Source organism: Struthio camelus, chromosome 7, assembly GCF_040807025.1.
Source record: "Struthio camelus isolate bStrCam1 chromosome 7, bStrCam1.hap1, whole genome shotgun sequence".
NCBI classification, from domain to species: Eukaryota; Metazoa; Chordata; class Aves; order Struthioniformes; family Struthionidae; genus Struthio; species Struthio camelus.
Window position 1 is genome coordinate 43548246 of NC_090948.1, and position 17530 is coordinate 43565775.

Below are 17530 nucleotides of genomic sequence, written 5' to 3' on the forward strand. Positions count from 1 at the left end.
GGGCAGCTATTCTGTTCAGCCTCTATCTAGTGCATGCACCATACACAGCCATTCCCTTCTGACCACCATTTTTTGCAGTTACTTTCACTGACTTCTTTGCCGTATGTAATTTTAGAAATACAATGTTCAACTACACTTCAGTATTTGCTTTGCTTATTCTGTACTAGGCAGGCACTGAATTTGAAACATATAGCCACGTTATGATTGCAGTTACTGGAGATCTAGGTGACCAACTGGTCAGATAAAGTAGTATCAGATGTTGAACTCCACATACATTTTATTTTGGATCACTGCTCAAAATCTAAAAAGTCTCATGAAATTATTTCTTAACAGGTTTTTTATCTTTCTTTAAAACAAAAGAGCACCATTTCCTTAAAGTAAATCCACTGAGAAAAAGATCAACCAATCCTCCCGTACGTACAGGTATACACTTATGTTCTTTTATCTATCTTAAGGTAGAGAACCAATCAGCCATATTTGAGTCCAGCTGTATTTTTAAAGCATTACTTCTGGGAATAGACTCAGAGGCTACTGACGCTTCGGGACTGACTCTGGAACCCCTCATTTTCATATCCCTTGTTCTTTTGAATAAACGAAGTGAAAGGATAGCTTTAATCCCATTAAATAAGGTAATGTGTTCTTTATATTTTTAATAATTTATATAGCAGCTGAGGCCATTACTACAACATAAGGTGTCACATCAATAAAGTCAACCAATCACATCTTTGTTTCTCACCTAGCATATTTCTTTTCTGTCCATTTCCTAAATTAAATAAGCTTCGGGACCGTGAGACTGCTTGCTTCCCCACTGGGCAGCAGCAGGCTGGTAAAACAACTGCGTAAACGCTGCTTCCTGATCTATACTTAACCACATTGAAAGCCCCCCGATCACCCCAACAGCAAATGTCAATTTAGTACCTCTACCAATCCTGATCAGTAAGGTCCAAACGCTTTCAATCACCCACCTGACCACTACTAACAAGCGCTTTAAATCTTCTTCCCATCAAGTTTTACATATACAAAGACTTCTTATGTGGAGTGAGATAATTCATAACACTAAAGATTAAAATTTCAGTAGATCTGTCAATAAAATTAGGTGCAAAAGAAAAACCCCAAAACCCTAGGAGATATTTGAAATTTACTGAATTCAACTGCTGTACTTTCATTGGCTATTTCCAGCCACTACAAATGATATGAATTTAAAAAAAAAGAGTGAAGCAATATTTAAAGTTGTTCTGCAAACCACATGTGAAATAACGTTTTAAAATCCTGAAAATGTGATTAGGTGAAGAATTGACGGCAGATACTAAAATAGCTGCTAAGGAAAACAAATTATGATTAATGAACACAAGACCCATAGAGCTTTGGGAAGTCTCACATCTGACTTTATTTATTATAAAGCTCAAACAATATTTACATTTTTGAAACAAACCATTAAGATAAATGACAAATGCAAGACTTTACCTCCAGGCAAGCTATTTTACAAAGCCTGCTCATTTGCACAAACTTCAATCCCTACTCCCTGTCATCTGATCTATGAAAAAGTCAGGTGACAACTGATGATCATCTGCTAGCTTTGGGGAAACTCATGTGGGTCAGAAGAGAAGATACGATCTTATGATTAAAAGCCCTGGATCAGAGGTCATTTGGACAAATCCACAAACTTTGCCCAACTTTTAAAGACAACTCATGATGTTACAAAGTACTGGAAACGCCAATAAACCTGAAGAATGCAGTATTATTGACAACTTCTGAAATACTGGATAGGAAATCAGATTCTGTCTTGAAATGAGGTGAGAACTCGAACAGTCTGAACAAAATTTATCAAGGCTTTTTTTTTTTTTTTTTGTAAAGAATAGAGTCACAGGAGACTACACAGTGCTGTGAGTGTCTCTGGAAAAGTGGATTTGGCAGGGATTTCCTTTACTGGTTCTGAGAATTCAAATCCTAGGGAAGTCGAAGTTCAGCCAACAGTAAATGCAGGCTTGTAAGGCAATGCAAGAAAACCTTACACAGTACAGTCGAAATACTAATAGGATATTATAATATTCTGGATTGAAATTGCAGAAGAAAAAGGCCATTTTTCTCTGCTTCTCTGCCAGCATAAGCTGCTGTCAGTGCTGTCTGGGCTTTTCCACTGCTATCCCTCTATCCCTATTTCAGTTGGGTTCATACAGCTCTCTGTTAGCCATGCGGTGAAGAGTATCAAGGAACCGATCCAGGTTTTAAACTGGTATTGAATAGAGAAGAGGCAGAAAGAAAGGGGGCAACGGAAAAACGTTTGTATCCTGAAGTTTCACAGTCAGCTTAAACTGATCTGATGGCAGATTTCTAAAGAGAGGGGGGGTTCCCACCTTCTCTTTCAAGTTTGCTCAGCACTAGAGCTCACACAACCACCGAGTAAGTTAGATCAGCTTGCTGATCCAAACAAACACTGACCGCCTTTGTTGTGTGATTTTTCCCCTACTGTTAGTTTTCAGTCACATCAGTGTTGACCCAACTCAAGCATTTAAGACTAACAATGCACATGGCAATACTTTTGCAAAATAGTAATATCTCTACAATCTATAACCCCCCCCCCTTCTGATGGCACAGGAAAGGGAACAGAATTTAGTTTTCATAAAGAGTGTCTGAGAGTTAACTATTCCTGATATTTAATAAAACAGCATACCATACATTCTGGAAATTATGATGCCAAGGGTGAAAAGCTGACTGCAAACTCAATGCAAATTTCACATTTGACTCAATGGAGCCAGAATCTTGTTAAGTTTAAATGACTATTATTCCTTTCTCTGCTCTAAATCAGGTGTGGACTGCAACTGAATTTAAAATTTGCAGATGTATCAATGTGAAGTAAAGATAATTTTTATAAAGAATGGTCTCGGTTACAGTGGTGTGAGCGGCCAGCAACTATTAAAAACATCTAGAAATCCGTAAAAAACCATTCAGTCTAGAGGTACTGGCTAAGTTATGAGATTGTATTAAAATGCACGTAGCATTGAAAAAAAAAAAGAAGTGCTTCTGCGAAGACTTCTGTCTGCTTATTTTTGCAGCACTAATTTAAAAGTCCTAAAGCATGCAATTAAATGTCAGGACTATTTGCAAGCCTGCACCACGCTTTTAAAAGGTTTTCAACTCTATAAAGCAATAGTTCAAATTGTAGATTTCATATTAAAACCAAGGCTGCTAAGTCCTCAAAATCAGTCTGTGGTCATCTGTACATATTTCAGTCATTAGTATGCTGAGCAGGTGTGGCAAAAGGAAAGGAGAGAGCACTTTTCCAAATACATTTCCAACCCATTTTAACTCCCCTTTCTCCCTCCCCCATCACGTAAAAATGAAAACAAAGCTTCAAGCAAAGTAGAGATTTTAATCAAAGGGAGAGATGAGATGTAGATTATCACTGTTTCCCCAAATCAATCATTAAAAATTTTTACCTTCACGGGCTAAAACTTCAAGTTTAATATAAATACCTTAACTAGGCTTACTGAACAGTAAGTTCTCAGTAGCACATCCAGGCCATCTTACAACACAGAAACCATCAGCTCATTAAATGCATGTCCCAAGACAGAGAAAAAAAGTTTCAGAATTGTTCAGTTTGTTCACATTGTTTGGCAGGGAACGTTTTTTGTTTTTCTTTCAGGCTAATGGCAAAGAGCAGCCTTGGAAAAGATTTCTCTATCTAAACACAATCCCTGAACAGTACCAAAGACTGTCTGCTGTTAGGAAAAACTGAAAGGTATCTGTGTTTATTGTTCAGATAAACAAATTTTAGAGCATTTATTTGTTCTGTTCCAAGTATGACCCGTATTCAAATACCATCATCTTTATTATTTAGGAAAAAACTAACGTGTGTGCATATACTCATGTACTCAAGTTTAGATGATCTGATATTCTTCGGGTCCCATCCTCCATTTTGAGATATATTGCTGGATTGGCACAAAGCAGCCAAACGAACATCAAAAAAAAAGTTCACGTGTTTACTTACTTGAAAGTCCACTGGTGCAGAAGCACTCTGCAAGCCAGCCCTTTACCTTGCAGCATACACATTAGGGACAGAAGAGAAACAGATCCAGGCTACAGTATTTACAGATAGCCAGATCAGCCAAAATTACATGTGGCAATACACGAAAGCAGCACTGCTTTACACATCAAAAGTAATTTTTTTTTTAAATCAGTTTAGTTAAACTGGCACAATCTGCTGCCAGTTTGAGGTACAGGTGCTTTGAATCTCTTCTGGGACTACACAGGAAACCTAAGCTTCTAATTCAAACCATACATTCATGAGCACTTCTTTGCTCATGAGGGTCAATCACTTGCACAGATCCTGTGCTGCTCTCCTCCCCTCATTGAAACCACAAACTGTGCCAGTACAACTGTCTGTGGGCCACATGGTGACTGAAGATCACACAACTGATCCTTCTAAAAATAACTCCCCCACTTTTTTAGGGGGGGCAAGGGAGGGACGGTATTTTTAATCCATGTGGTCCCACAGACAGTTGTACTGGTAAGGTAAAAGCCTGGAAGAAACATTTCTATAATGTTACTAGGCACTGAAAAGAAATGCTCTGAGGTAGTGCAGGATTTCTGTTGAGAGCTGTCATGCTCGTCAGGCCAAATGAACTAGTGGGAAGCAGCTGCCCTACTCCCTCCAAGTCTGAAGTCTTATAGTCTCCAGATTGACAAAAGGTAGAAGATTTTTCTCTTCCAGCACTGTATCTTGGTTTCTTCAGTTTTATTCTGATATCTGTCAAATCAAAGTTTCAGTTTTTTACCAGACAAGAGCAGGCAGTGTTAACTGACAACAGTAAAATCCAAAGCAGCCCTGCATCTAGTATAGGTCCTACTTCACTCTCTCCTTTTCGAACCTCCTGCGCTGACACAGATTTGGTTTGATCATCACACTTCTCAAATGAAGATGGTCAATGGAATTGGTGTGGTAATTTATTTTACTTTTAATAGGCTTTCAATGTGTTTAGTAACTACAGAAAAAAAGTCTGTAGTAAGTACTCTAGACAAAGAAACATCTGTAAATAGGCTAGGTAAGTCAAACAGTCTTCAGGCCACGCACAGCCTACTCTGATCTTTCCTGATGCAAAATTTCAGCTTCAATAGTCTTTTTTTTTTTTTTAAAGGTATTCCCTAAGAAGAAGGGCTATACCTGAACTGCAGAAGGGAGAGAGCACAGTGCTCTCTATCAGTGTATCACACAATTCTGCCAACACTGATCCTTCCGCTTTCACAACCTCAGTCACTAGTAGGACGCTTCTATTTCAAATAAGTGAAATGTTTTCAAAACATCACATTAATATCAACAGCTACACTCACTCAAAACTAATAATTACTTGTATTACCAGAAAGCACAAATATTTGTGCTGTCTGACCTCAATCCCTAAGGTCTGATAAGTCATCAACAACTCAGTGTACATGTTTACACTAGACATTTTAGATATGTTAGGTAATGAGAGTAAATTCAAAGTCCAGATAAGCCCTACTAAGTTTGTTTGGAAATAGACCTACAAAATGTAGAATTTTCATCCTTCTATCAAAAAATAAACATGTACATAGAAAGCGCTTAGCAAGAACTTGAGATTGGTGAAAACTCAGAGTTTAAGCTGAGTTTAAGATTTTAAAGCTTCCTTAAGGAAACATATTCCTCTCCTACTTGCATCTTCTCATCAGCTTGTATTATTTATAAAGCACGTGGGACATTTACACAGATGAAAAAAAAAATAGGTCAAGCTTGAAACAAAAGCCATGCATTCATTTTTATTAGCAGATTATTTATGCCAAACCGTAAATTTTAATTCCAAGTAAAGCAACTTAACACATTCTGAACACAAAGATAAGAATTGCTACACATTGTTGCAGTCTTTAATTGCTACATTACTAAATGTCTTAAGAAAAACAGAACTGATAAATATGTTCACCAATCTCATTGGAAAACACACAAAAAAGGACTATGTAGTGATCATATGCAAACTTCTAGGATTATTCTAACAATGGCAGCCAATATAGCAGCCCAATATGTCTGAAATACTCATTAGATGATGAATATTTGTAAAATCTAGTCCTTCAATCTGCAAAGATTCTGCTTTTACAACAGTTTATCCTTTTTTGGCACTAAATTTACATTACAAAACTCAAACACACATTTATTCATTTTCTTTTTACCTTCTGCATAACCACAGTAATCGCTATAAAAATATACAAAGCCCAAATACAAATTAGTGCACTAAATTTAAAATAGTCCTTCCAATTTAGATATCCTAAAGATTATTTGCTTGCTGCCATCTATTGTTGTTCTAAACACGTTGCAAGTAGCTAAACATTATCCTTCTGCCTCAACAGAATACTAGCACTAAACTTTAACTATTTAAAATGCTTATAGAGTTACTAACCTTTCACATACCATGCGTTATATAAAGAAGAAGAGAACACAGGGGAAAATGAAAACATTACACAAAGGTTTTTTTTGAAAAATTTTGTTTGGTATTTCTACTGTAACTTCAAGTAAGCACAGTACACACAAAATTTATTAATGGAAACCAACCAAAACAAAGTCAGTGAAGGGTAACTTCATCAGATACCAGTATCAAAGAGCCGTAAGAATGCCTATTTCACAAACCACCAATTGAACAAAAATTCCATTTTAACAGATTTCAAACCTTATGACTTCCATCAACATTACTATTTCATGTCTGCTACTGCTAAATATCCAACTGGTAAGTCTATTGGGATATAATAGCTGTAGAAGAAATGAATATGACAGTTCCCCGAAAAGTCTGGCCACAGGCAACTCATTGCCTTCCCTACTCCCTTTCAGATAAAAGTTGATAAATGTTGGCACATTCCAAAGAATACCAATAAACGGAACAAAAGAATAAAAGCAAATGGAACAAAATATTTTATCTATTAAATATACACATACATACATGCAGATACATATATATATATGGTGTGTGTGTGGATATATATATACACACACACACATATATATGCATGCATACACACACACACACACACACACACACACACACACATCTCTCTCCTTCAATCAGAACAAGTTTTGGCTTTGCCCCTCCAAAGTGAAGTAACTGGAACAGCCTTTTCTCCCGTAACCTGTTTAAAATGGTAGTTCTAGATTGCTAAAGGCCATGTAGCTCTGTCTTCTCCTAAACACAGCTTCACAATTCAGTCTAAAGTCTCATCTAAAATGTCAAAGACAGAAAAAGTCTGAAACTAATAAATCAACCTGATAACACTTGAAGGTCTGCAGACTAGACTGTTTAAGATGGAAACTTTGACACTGAGTAGAAAATCTGGGGGATGTGGGGGAGGATATATCTCCCTCATTATTTCATAATTTTAATTCTCTGAGCATCATGTAAATAAATGAAACAAGAACTTGAGAGGGGAGAGATGTCCCCCCTCCCTCAGGGGGAGTCTGTGACTCCCCCTGTTGCTAGTCTTCACCCTTAAAGCCAAAAGACAAACCCAAGAACTAGTAAGTCTGAAGGTAAAATTGTGCACTATTTCAAATTTATAAACCTGATCTCAATGACTTTCTGCAACAGGACATTAAACTTTTAAATGTCTCTAAATAAAGATATAGGTAAATATTTACAAGTTTAAGGCCAGATTTGCCACCGGACACAAAGGCATCTAAATTACGGTAACTTGTTTGCCAAGTCCTAGTCATTCACGTAGTCCAGTGGAGTCACACATACCAGTTTTGCAATGACAAGGAACCCACAATGTGCACATACGTAGGACGCTTTTGCTGAAGCACCTAACTACAAATTTAGGAGCTTAATTTTCAGGACACATCTCTGAAAACATTGGCACAGGTGTCCAAACTAGTCTGGTATTAAATAAACACGCTGCATGTTTAGCAGCTTATGGTGATCATTTATGGGACCACTGCTCAAAAAGAAACTATTTAGGCAGTTAAATATTCTCAAGCAGAGTTACACCTGATATTTGAGCTGACTTCACAGCCTGCTGTTGCCAGAAGGAGAAAGTCCTCCCTTTCCTCTTACACCATCCTTCACTTCAGCTGTCATGAGTACAGCGGCACAGTAAAGTGCTTTCTCCAGTCCTGAGCGACAGCAAGGGGGAAATACACAACCAGGAGTAGGGTTCTCCTCCTTCAGCAGTAGCTGGAATTGCCAATTTGTACAATGGAAACGTACAAATGTGTTTTCCAATAGAAATCATCAAATTTTGTCTCTGCGTTTGGCACATCAGAGCATACAAATAACTGACCTGCTTTAAGTACAAGGAGGCAGCCTCAGCAGATCTGTGGGCTAGCAACACTAACCATCAGGCAGTCACTCAGCAAGCCATATAAGCTTGCAGAACCAAGTGAAAAAAAATCAACATTCATTTACACTATCAGAATCAGTTTTGAGTCAGAACAGGGAGCTGATCTGACTCACGGTGCGGCTACCCACTTTACTAGTGCTGACAGAGGGGCAACAGTAGGACACTGTCACTGTGGAGGGGAAAGGGCTATCACTTTCAGGAGCTATCCACATTTAAAGAGGTTAAACCTCATCATAAAGTCGCATCTTAAATCCCAGAAGAGGTGGATCCAGGAAATGCCTATTCTCTGTCATCTAAATTCAGTTCTTCAACATACAACCAATATAAGGCTGAGAATCAGAGATACAGTGAGGTATCCGGGCCCTTCGTAAGTCTAAGAGAATCCGAAATTCCCTTCATTGAGGCTCTAAAAATCTCCCTTACGTTCTCCCCTTTCACCTCTTGGCCTAAAGAAACAGCAATAAGGAAGATAAGAGCTCCAATGTTAGGAAACTTCATGGTACAGAGAGTCAACCCTGTTGCTTCAGATGAAGAATTAACAATTGGTTTGAAGTCTGTATTAGGCAAAGAAACTAGTCTACCACAGAATTGAGGTTGAGCGAGGGAGAGAGATGGGAAGAAGAAAATGTCTTTCTGGGCTCCCTCAGATAGAAGTCAATGCTGCAGTTATAAAGAAGATTAAGAAAAGGACGGTGAGGAAAGCATCCAACAGTCCCAGCACTTTGGGAGCAACTGAAATGAACTGTTCACCTTATCTTCTGAAGGGGACCTGCCCACATTTTGTGCATGAAAGGGTTTAACTACCACAGGAGAAACCAGTTTGTCATGATAACCTTTCTAAGAGAGGGCAGAAACGTACAGCTGGTACACAGTTAGAGGTCTTCTGCTTCCAAGGGTTTCTGGAATTTTTTTTTTTAAATCATTTTTATTACTTTAAAATTTTTTTAAAGAATTGTCAACCAAAATAAGAGCCCCAAAACACCCAGAACGTCATCTGATGCACATATGCAGATCATCATCCACCACCCCATCTACTGAAACTTCATGGGAATTAAATGTGCATTACAGTGAATTTATTTCAAAATGTTAATGTTTTACATACTCATGTAAATCAGAACTTCTTTTGAGAAAGCCAAGAAATATGTAAGTATTTCACTGAATCAGTCTGTCTGCTCTCATGTTTCACTTGCTGCTTTAATAAAGTGAAGAATTTAATCAAGCCTCGAACACATCCTTCTAGACACTGCTCTCTGGAGGTAACATGGTGTGAGTAGGCTCCCAGGCAGCAAGTATGTAATTATCCAGGAGTTAATGATAATACAGTAAGATAAAAATATTTAAGTTGGACTGAACAAGTTTTCAGGTTTGGTGACGAACATCACGAAGGTAAAGGAATTTATCGCATTCAAACTTGAGTAAGTAGCAGAAACAGCTTTCATTAGAACACTTCTGCTTCACAAAGGGAACTTGAACTTCCACAGGACTCTGAAGTTAAGCAAGTGTTTTTCCTAATTAAGACACTATGTGACATTTCTTTAGGGAAGAAGTATGGAAAGAAAACAGCTTTCCTTTAGAGAAAGGATGTACAACATTTCCTAGATAATTATTCACACTACTCAACTGCACGTGCCTGGCTCAGCCTCCCTAATCTCCTTTCACAACTAATGGACAAGAGACAGGTTACTGCAACTCAGCAAGGGGGGGGCGGGGGGAGGAAGGAATTAGAGACATCAGTTCTGATTCAGGAAGGACTTGAGATGCAGAGTGGCAGAACCTAGGGGAATATTTGGAGAAAACGTTACTACACACTTACTCTACTTCTATTCTCTTAGCAGGACGTTCACCGCTGACAAACGTCAGAAAGGACACTGGACAGGATGGGCCGCTGTCAGACCCACTACCACTGTCATTACTCCCATTAATTGCACTAGTAAAAAATCAAACTGCCACCTAGTTATGCCTGTCCCAATGCACTTGTACAGTCTGGACTATTGAGGTTTCATATCTGCTCTGAGCTGAGCTCACCAGACTGAAGTAGCTTGAGAGAGTTAGCCATGACTGCAAACATCTCCAAGCATTTAATACTCTATGTTGTTAATGTCATAATATGCCTACCAAAACCAGGGATCATGTCTCTCCTTGGGAAGAGGAGCGTGCCCTAACACTCATCTTTTCTTTTCATCTGTTATACATCACTCTCCTTTTACCTTCTAAAGCTTGTGAAGCCATGCTTCAGTTAGTGACCAGTCAGACAATTTTTTTAACGTTAGTTTATTATATCTTTATATTGCAGAATAATGCACATGCGGCCACTGAAACCCAAATACTAGTGAAATATATAATTACAAAAAAGATGCCTATGCATTTACCCTGCTCATATGATTCAGAGTATGAAGCAAAAAGGCACATTCATCTAACCAAGACAATTCAATAGGGATACCATTACTTACTATGGTAAAAGAAAAGATAAATGACGAGTATACAAAACAATAAATAGCAGAGAATTATCTCTTCAGACAATAAAGCTTAAAATAAGAGATCGTAATAAAAATACTCCTCTTCCTTATCATGATCAGACATCATTTTTCCCTTTGCTACCCTAAGATGCTGTCCTGAAGTTCAAAGATCTGTTGCCATCTCTCTTTCTCTTTTTTCCCCTACTTTCTTCTCTTGTTTTCTCTCATACAGCTTCTGTTTACTGTGAAACACCTTCAGATGGGCCCTGGAGGCTCACTTTAATCACCCTCTCCTACTGCTCTAATGTCTTTTAACAGACAGACAGTATCCAAAGCAGACTCACATATTTAAACACATTAAAATCCAAGATACAGCAGAGAACAGGAAGCCAAGCATTAGTCAGCTCTTCATCTTTAGAACTGCTATAGCCCAGATCGTGGAAAAAAAAATACAAATACACTGAAGTGTCTACTTCAAGAGCTGGCAGCAAGGAGGTAATAAACCCTGTCGGACCAGAATGGACTCAAATAGAGCCACGCGGGTGCCCTTGCACTGCTTCCAGCATGGTGAGTTCAAAGAGAAGTTATTACCCGGAGGCAGCATGTCCTTGTACAATGCTGCACCTGAGGTGATACATCCAGAGTTCAGTGTACTTTATATGTTTCTGCCAGAGTCAGCGCAGATTTCGCTGGGTCTGCTGGCTTCTCCTCAGCATCAGCACTCAGAGTCATATCCTGTAGAGTCACAACAAGAGCTCTGCCTTGTAAATCCTCACAGTCCCCCTTCTGCAAGGATTCCTTAATTTGGATCAAATCTCATGGCAAATATATCACATTTGCTCACAAGGATGGCTGTACCTCAGCAAATAAGCCCTCCCAGCAACCACACTGCTGGGAGCACGCTGCAGATGGACACTGACTTTGCACAGAGCTTACTTGAGCAAGATCAGCTTCACATAACATGCAAATGTTCAGAACAAGGCTGGCCCTTTACTCGCACCTAAGCCAGTAAACTTGCCCAGACCTGAAGCTGCACTTCTTTTCTCAGCAGGGAACTGCTCTTTCTAAGACTCTGAGGCGCTGTTAACACATTTACCCAGATAAATCACCAAAGAATAACTAGAGATCTAATTGTGTTTGGGGAATACAACCCCCAGGGGGCAGCCAGAAACAGCAAACAAGCTACCACTTGTTGCAAAGCTGGAGGGTCTGAGCAGCTTTCATCTTATAAACTTGAGACCAAAAAGTTCTGCTCTGGCTCTTTTCCTCCCCTCTAGCTCATACAATTTTAGTCTCATTGAAATGTCTTAGTTATTTTTCCCACGCTACAGATGTTATTCAAGTCTTACCCCCTGCGTTACTCCTACTGCAAATATACTGAAGGTAACACTGAAAACCAGCAAGAGATCTTGAGAAAGAGATAGCAACAAGGAAACCACCACTTGGCGACCAGCTGAGGATCCTAATGGATTCATTAACTACCAAAACTAATATTGCTATTTTCAAGTTACAGTGAGACTAGTTCTGTTTCTGAGGCACACAGAAAAGATCAGATGAAAAACTGTCTCATGGAAAAAAAGAAACTCTTCAAAAATTTTTGCTTTAAAGGTATTACTGCTCAAAGAACCTTAAAATTACCTCTCTCTTATTGTTTTCAACTTCTTTCTCTTCTGGGGGAAAGTAAAAGACAGCTTAGACTGTTGAGTGATTCTTTGCCATATCAGATGCTAAACTGTCATTTTAGGTTAAAGACCCGCAGTTTTGAGGTATGAACTTACTGTTTACAATGTCACCTTGTAGCTGAAGAATTTGCGGAACAGGCATTGTGAGAATAACTATATCAAACTGTTCTGGCAATCCCATTTTCCTGGAGACTTCCCATTTCCCACCTCGAAGAGAGATTTCAGTCACATGATGTTCATAGAAGACATCCGCACCTGCTTCAAAAAAGGAAAAGTTAAATACATGTAACAGGAAATTCGACAGAAAAAATGCACAGTAGTTTCCCTTAATAATTGGAAGGCTGCACACATGCAATGTTTCACAAATTCAGTTGACTCAATTTAACAGCCAGTGTATGACATCAAAAAAAAGATCCTCATCACCTGAAAATTCTCATCCCTTCCTCATGCTAGGGCTGGTATTCATCTGATTCTTTGCTGACATGATTCAGCTCAATAAACTGGTGGAAAACTATGAGCTCCTTTCTTTGTCAGGTTAGTTTTCTGCAGATTTAGTGAGCTGAACCAACAGAGAGTGAAATCAGATGAGCACAGGAGGTGGCAAAGGGTAAGTGATCAGGGCACACACCCAGGAGCTGCAAAAGAGAGGTTAGAAAAGATGCCCCTTTTAGCATATCTCACATATCAGAAGACAGGAACACATATAATTATTTGTAAAATTAGGGTCTAAAAAAAGTCACACGAAAGGTGCACAGCTTGACCGTCCATAAAGCTAACATCAATTTTTAAATTAGAGTAAAGCTAGTCACTTAACACTATAACATAGTTCTGCCATGTCACACCAAATACAGAAGTTGCAGTTTAAACTAGCAGATGATCTTCTTCTTAGTCTCTTCTAAAGAACTTTCAGCACAGCAGGTTTATATACCGTATAAGCATTCATTTCTACTGAACACAGGATGAAGCTCATCAACCATGTTCCCAGCTACTCAGTTAAACAGCGTAGTTAAATACAATCACGAGAAAAACCAAAACACTCACTTGACGGAAGTTTTATGCAACTCAAATTTCTTCTTAATCATCTATGCAAACACTGTATGGTCCCATTCCCACTGAACTATCACTGTCCTAGTTGTGTTAGATCTGACTTTCATACGCTAACCCAAACAGTATAAACATAAGCTTGGTCCTTGATCCTACAGACTTTAGACTTGTACATTACATTTCCACAAGCCAGCAGGGCAGCTGAAGTCAGTGAAGTGCTTATAGGACTTGGAAATTTATAGAGCTTACAGATGTGTTTACCCATTCAGGTAACTTCAAGACATACATAAACAAAGAACCTGAACATCCTAATTGGAAATTTAAATTTGAAAAACAGTTCTAGAACGCCATCGAAAACACAGTTTAAAACTTTCATTTCATATAATGGCATCCAAAAATTACCTGACTGTTTTAAATAATACTTGACAATTGACGAGGTGCCCTGGGGTGCCATGTAATTGCGAGAGCCTTCTTTCACTACCATTCCTTCAATGGGTGCAGTCAGTGGTTCCAAGATGCCATGAGACAAAAGTTCCTCATAGAAGCTTAAAAGGAGCAAACAACACAGATAAGAAATGCACTGCATGAAAACCCAGAGCAGGTGTCGTCATTTTTCATAACTGAAGCTAGGACTGGCATAACTTTTGAGTTTACCGAACAGTTTTTACCTGCCTCCTACAATCTGTGTTTCAACTCAGACCATGCAAGAACACTAACCGTAGCTATAAAAAGACAAACTATTTTGCTATTTTATGGGGGCTGGCTTTTTATAAGAAATCAACCCTACCTACAGCTCCTGCAATACAAATTTGTTAGAAAGCGGTTTGACTGGAAAGTTTCCCTTCAGCCAGGAATTTGAAAGAGTTAACTGTGGAAGGAGCGTGAAGGAAAGTTATTTAATGTTTTGAGTGTTTGTACACACTGACTCTCCACTCCTGTACTGTGGAAGAGCAGGAAAATTGCAGGAGCTGGATGTGGGTGTCTGAAACACAACTTTCATGCAAACTGGTATTAGCATGAACACCCTGTATTGCCTACAACTTACCATCATTATTACATCACCACCCCCTTCCTAAATCTACTGTAAATAGTCCCACGCAATGAGCAAGTTCAAACAGGCCCCTGATCAGAAAAAACATGATCTTCCTCCATCTCTGGAGAAACGTGACAGCTCTTCTAAAGGTAGAGATTTCAGAGCTCCGCAAAGCAAGAGACTAAATAAAAGAATTCATGCTTTTTCTTTCATACCTAGCTTTTCTCTGTCATCGACAGCCTTTACCATAATGTTTCAGCGACTTCAAGGCACATTGATTCTTGAAAGCAAAGATCTTTATGGACTAAAAAAATGGGCATTTGGCTGCACCCCTCTGCATTTCTTACAGCGGATGGATTCATCAAAGATGTCTTCCAACATACATGAAACGAATCAAACGGAGAGCCTGAAATTTTTGGGAAGGTTTTTTCACAACTGAACCTGCTGTCTGAGCAACAATGGTCTCCCTGCCTGCTGTCACCTGCTTTGTCCTTGACTTTCGCAACTGTATTCCCTGTTGCCAATGACAGGTACATAAAAAAGGTTATGTTCAGCCAGGAGCTTGACCTGCTGATATGAAGGAATCTCAAAAATGAACAGCGAATGAAAGCAAACTGAGGGACAGCTGGGGGCAAAATTCACCCCACAATCAGTCAATCAGTGGCAGTCAGCCCCAGGAGGACAACAGATGCTGCAGCACTTCATCCAGGCTGCCGCTTCTGCATTGCTGCAGGCATCTTAGCTATGCTAAACAAGCAGAGTTCTTCAGGGCCAGACACACATCTGGGAGAACAGGGTAAAGCGAGGTCGGGGTGACAAAAGCAGGGTGCCGGCATTCACAGGCCGCACGTCACCATGACAATGGATCTATGGGCACCTGCGGGCAAACACCCTCCAGGTTTCCACGGACAGATGCGCCTGACACCCACTTCTCTGCTTGTGCCAGGCAGCCCAGGAGGATCTGAAGGAAGCTTCTATTTCACTTGGAGGAAGATGCTGAACCTTCCGGGGACGGGGCTCCTCCGACGCGCCAGGGGTGACAGGTCACACGCCCCATCCCTGGGCGATGCCGCGGGGCCAGGGGCCCCCGGAGACGCAGCTGCGCCTCACGGACGCCCCTCCAACGGCCCGGCCGCGCGCCCCGCCAACGGCCAATGGCTAACCGCCAAGGGCCAGCGCGCGCGCGCGCCCGCCCGGGCGGGGGTGGGGGGTGGGGAGGGGCGCGGCGGAGCTGCGCTGAGCTCACCTGCGGTGCGGGCCCGCGCGCCCGGGCTCCAGCGTGAAGTACTGCGCGCCCAGGTCGGCGGTGCCAGCGCAGGCGGCGTCCGGCGCGCAGCGGCTCGTGCTCATGCGACCCCCTGCGCGACAGTCGGTCAGGCGGCGCCCCGTGACGCCCCGCCCCGCCCCGCCAAGCAGCGGGCAGGCGCGCGCACGCACGCACGCGCGCGTCCCCCTGCCCCTGCCCCTCTCCCGCCTTCCCACCTGCGCCGCGGGCCTTGTCCCACACCTCGAGGCGGCCCGGCGCCGCCCCCCGCAGCAGCGCCGCGCAGGCGCTGCCCGTCAGCCCCGCGCCCACCACCAGCACCCGCGCCATGGCCCGGCCGTGCCCGCCCCGCCCCGCCCCGCCGCCGGGGGCGGGCACGGCCGTGGGTCTGCCCCCGCGGGACACGGGCGCGGGGGCACCGCCCGCCCGTACGTGCGGGCTCGGAGCCACGCGCGCGTTCGCGCACGCGCGGAGCGGGGCTGCCGCCTGGCAACGCGCAGGTCCAGCGGGGAGGTGGCCCTCGGCCGCGGGGCCTGCGCGGGGGCCGACTGCTTGCCCACAGACCTGCGGACGCGCCCGCGCGGCATGCTCCCTCACAGAGGTGTCTGCCTGTGCAGCGGTGCGCACCTGCACAAGCTTGTGCTCCCGCTCAGCCACGTGCGTGTTGGGTCTGTGCACCCACGTTAAAAGGCGTTTGGGGTGGACCGCAGCTGAGACGCGCTGCCGCGCAGCCACGTGCGGGCTGGGGTGTGCGCCTACGCTAGCGCCTGCGTTCTCATGGGGCCTACAGAAGGTGTTAAGTCCCCCTTCAAGGGGCGTTTTTGGGGCAGAGCCTTGAGTCAGCCATGCCGAAGCATTTCCATTTCTGCCCCTCGCCAAGCTTTCTCAAAGCCATCCACCAACGCCGCGAGGGCTCACCTCTGGGCGAAGCTGCAAGAGGAGCGCAGCAACATGAGAGGGGCTGTGCAGGTCAGCGCGCTGTCCTCAGGCTAAAAGATTTGCTTGAAAGGTTTCCCGAGTTGGAGGAGACCTCTTCAAAGGTGGCACGCAAATACATTCACAGCGCTGAGAGCTCCTGTCAGCGTCGGTTCCTTCTTCCTCCCGGAGTTTCCAAAAGGCAGGCCGTGAACGTGTCTTCAGTCTGCGTGAGAAAGTTGCCTGGCTACGTGGGAAGCAGGTGACCTGTGGGTTCAAAATGAGACCCTCTGGAAGCCAAGTTTTCATGAAGCTGCCAGGTTTATAATTTTGCCCTTCATGTAGCTCACTTCAGATGAAGTCCTCCACAAGGTGGGGCCAGCAGATTACAAACTGCACCAGTCCTGCTGTGCAGAAGAGGAGGAAATATCTGAGAACTGCAAAGTCCCAGGCCTTTAAAGGTAAGTAAGGGAGGTAACAGGTAAGGTAGTACTGCAGGACTACACTTCATCATACCTTTCCAATGGTAGCTTGGCCGTATGATTGCTTCCAAGTAGTTTATTTCAAGAAAGGGTTGGGTGCTTGTGTTTTAAAAAACAGATCATTCAATCAATGAAATTTATGCAGAGACTTGATAGGTTTCTAATGATGTGGTGGATTTTCTTAGTTAAAAAAGCGTATTTAAAAGTACCTAGGATAGTTCTATTGTATGTTATAGGTATGGGTCCAGAAATAAATTTTTAAAATAATAAAAATTAGGTTATGACCATAAAAGTATAAAAGATATACAGAAGATAACAGGTATAAT

At 42.0% G+C, this 17530-nt stretch overlaps 1 protein-coding gene across 3 annotated transcripts in view; it reads right to left on the minus strand.

Annotated features, from left to right (window-relative positions):
• The window catches only part of RNLS (renalase, FAD dependent amine oxidase), a 92337-nt gene extending 76190 nt beyond the window's left edge, over positions 1-16147 (minus strand). The window contains exons 1-4 of one of the 3 annotated variants that reach the window (XM_068951124.1): positions 16026-16147; positions 15790-15901; positions 13913-14055; positions 12563-12721 (exon numbers count right to left, since the gene is read on the minus strand). In XM_068951124.1, the coding sequence (XP_068807225.1) occupies positions 12563-12721; positions 13913-14055; positions 15790-15901; positions 16026-16137 (526 nt within the window). In that variant the 5' untranslated portion in view covers positions 16138-16147. Of the gene's footprint in view, positions 1-12562; positions 12725-13912; positions 14056-15789; positions 15902-16025 lie in introns of all 3 variants that reach the window. The other 2 variants (XM_068951125.1, XM_068951123.1) reach the window with 2 other exon arrangements.
• Between the last annotated feature and the right edge of the window lie 1383 nt (positions 16148-17530).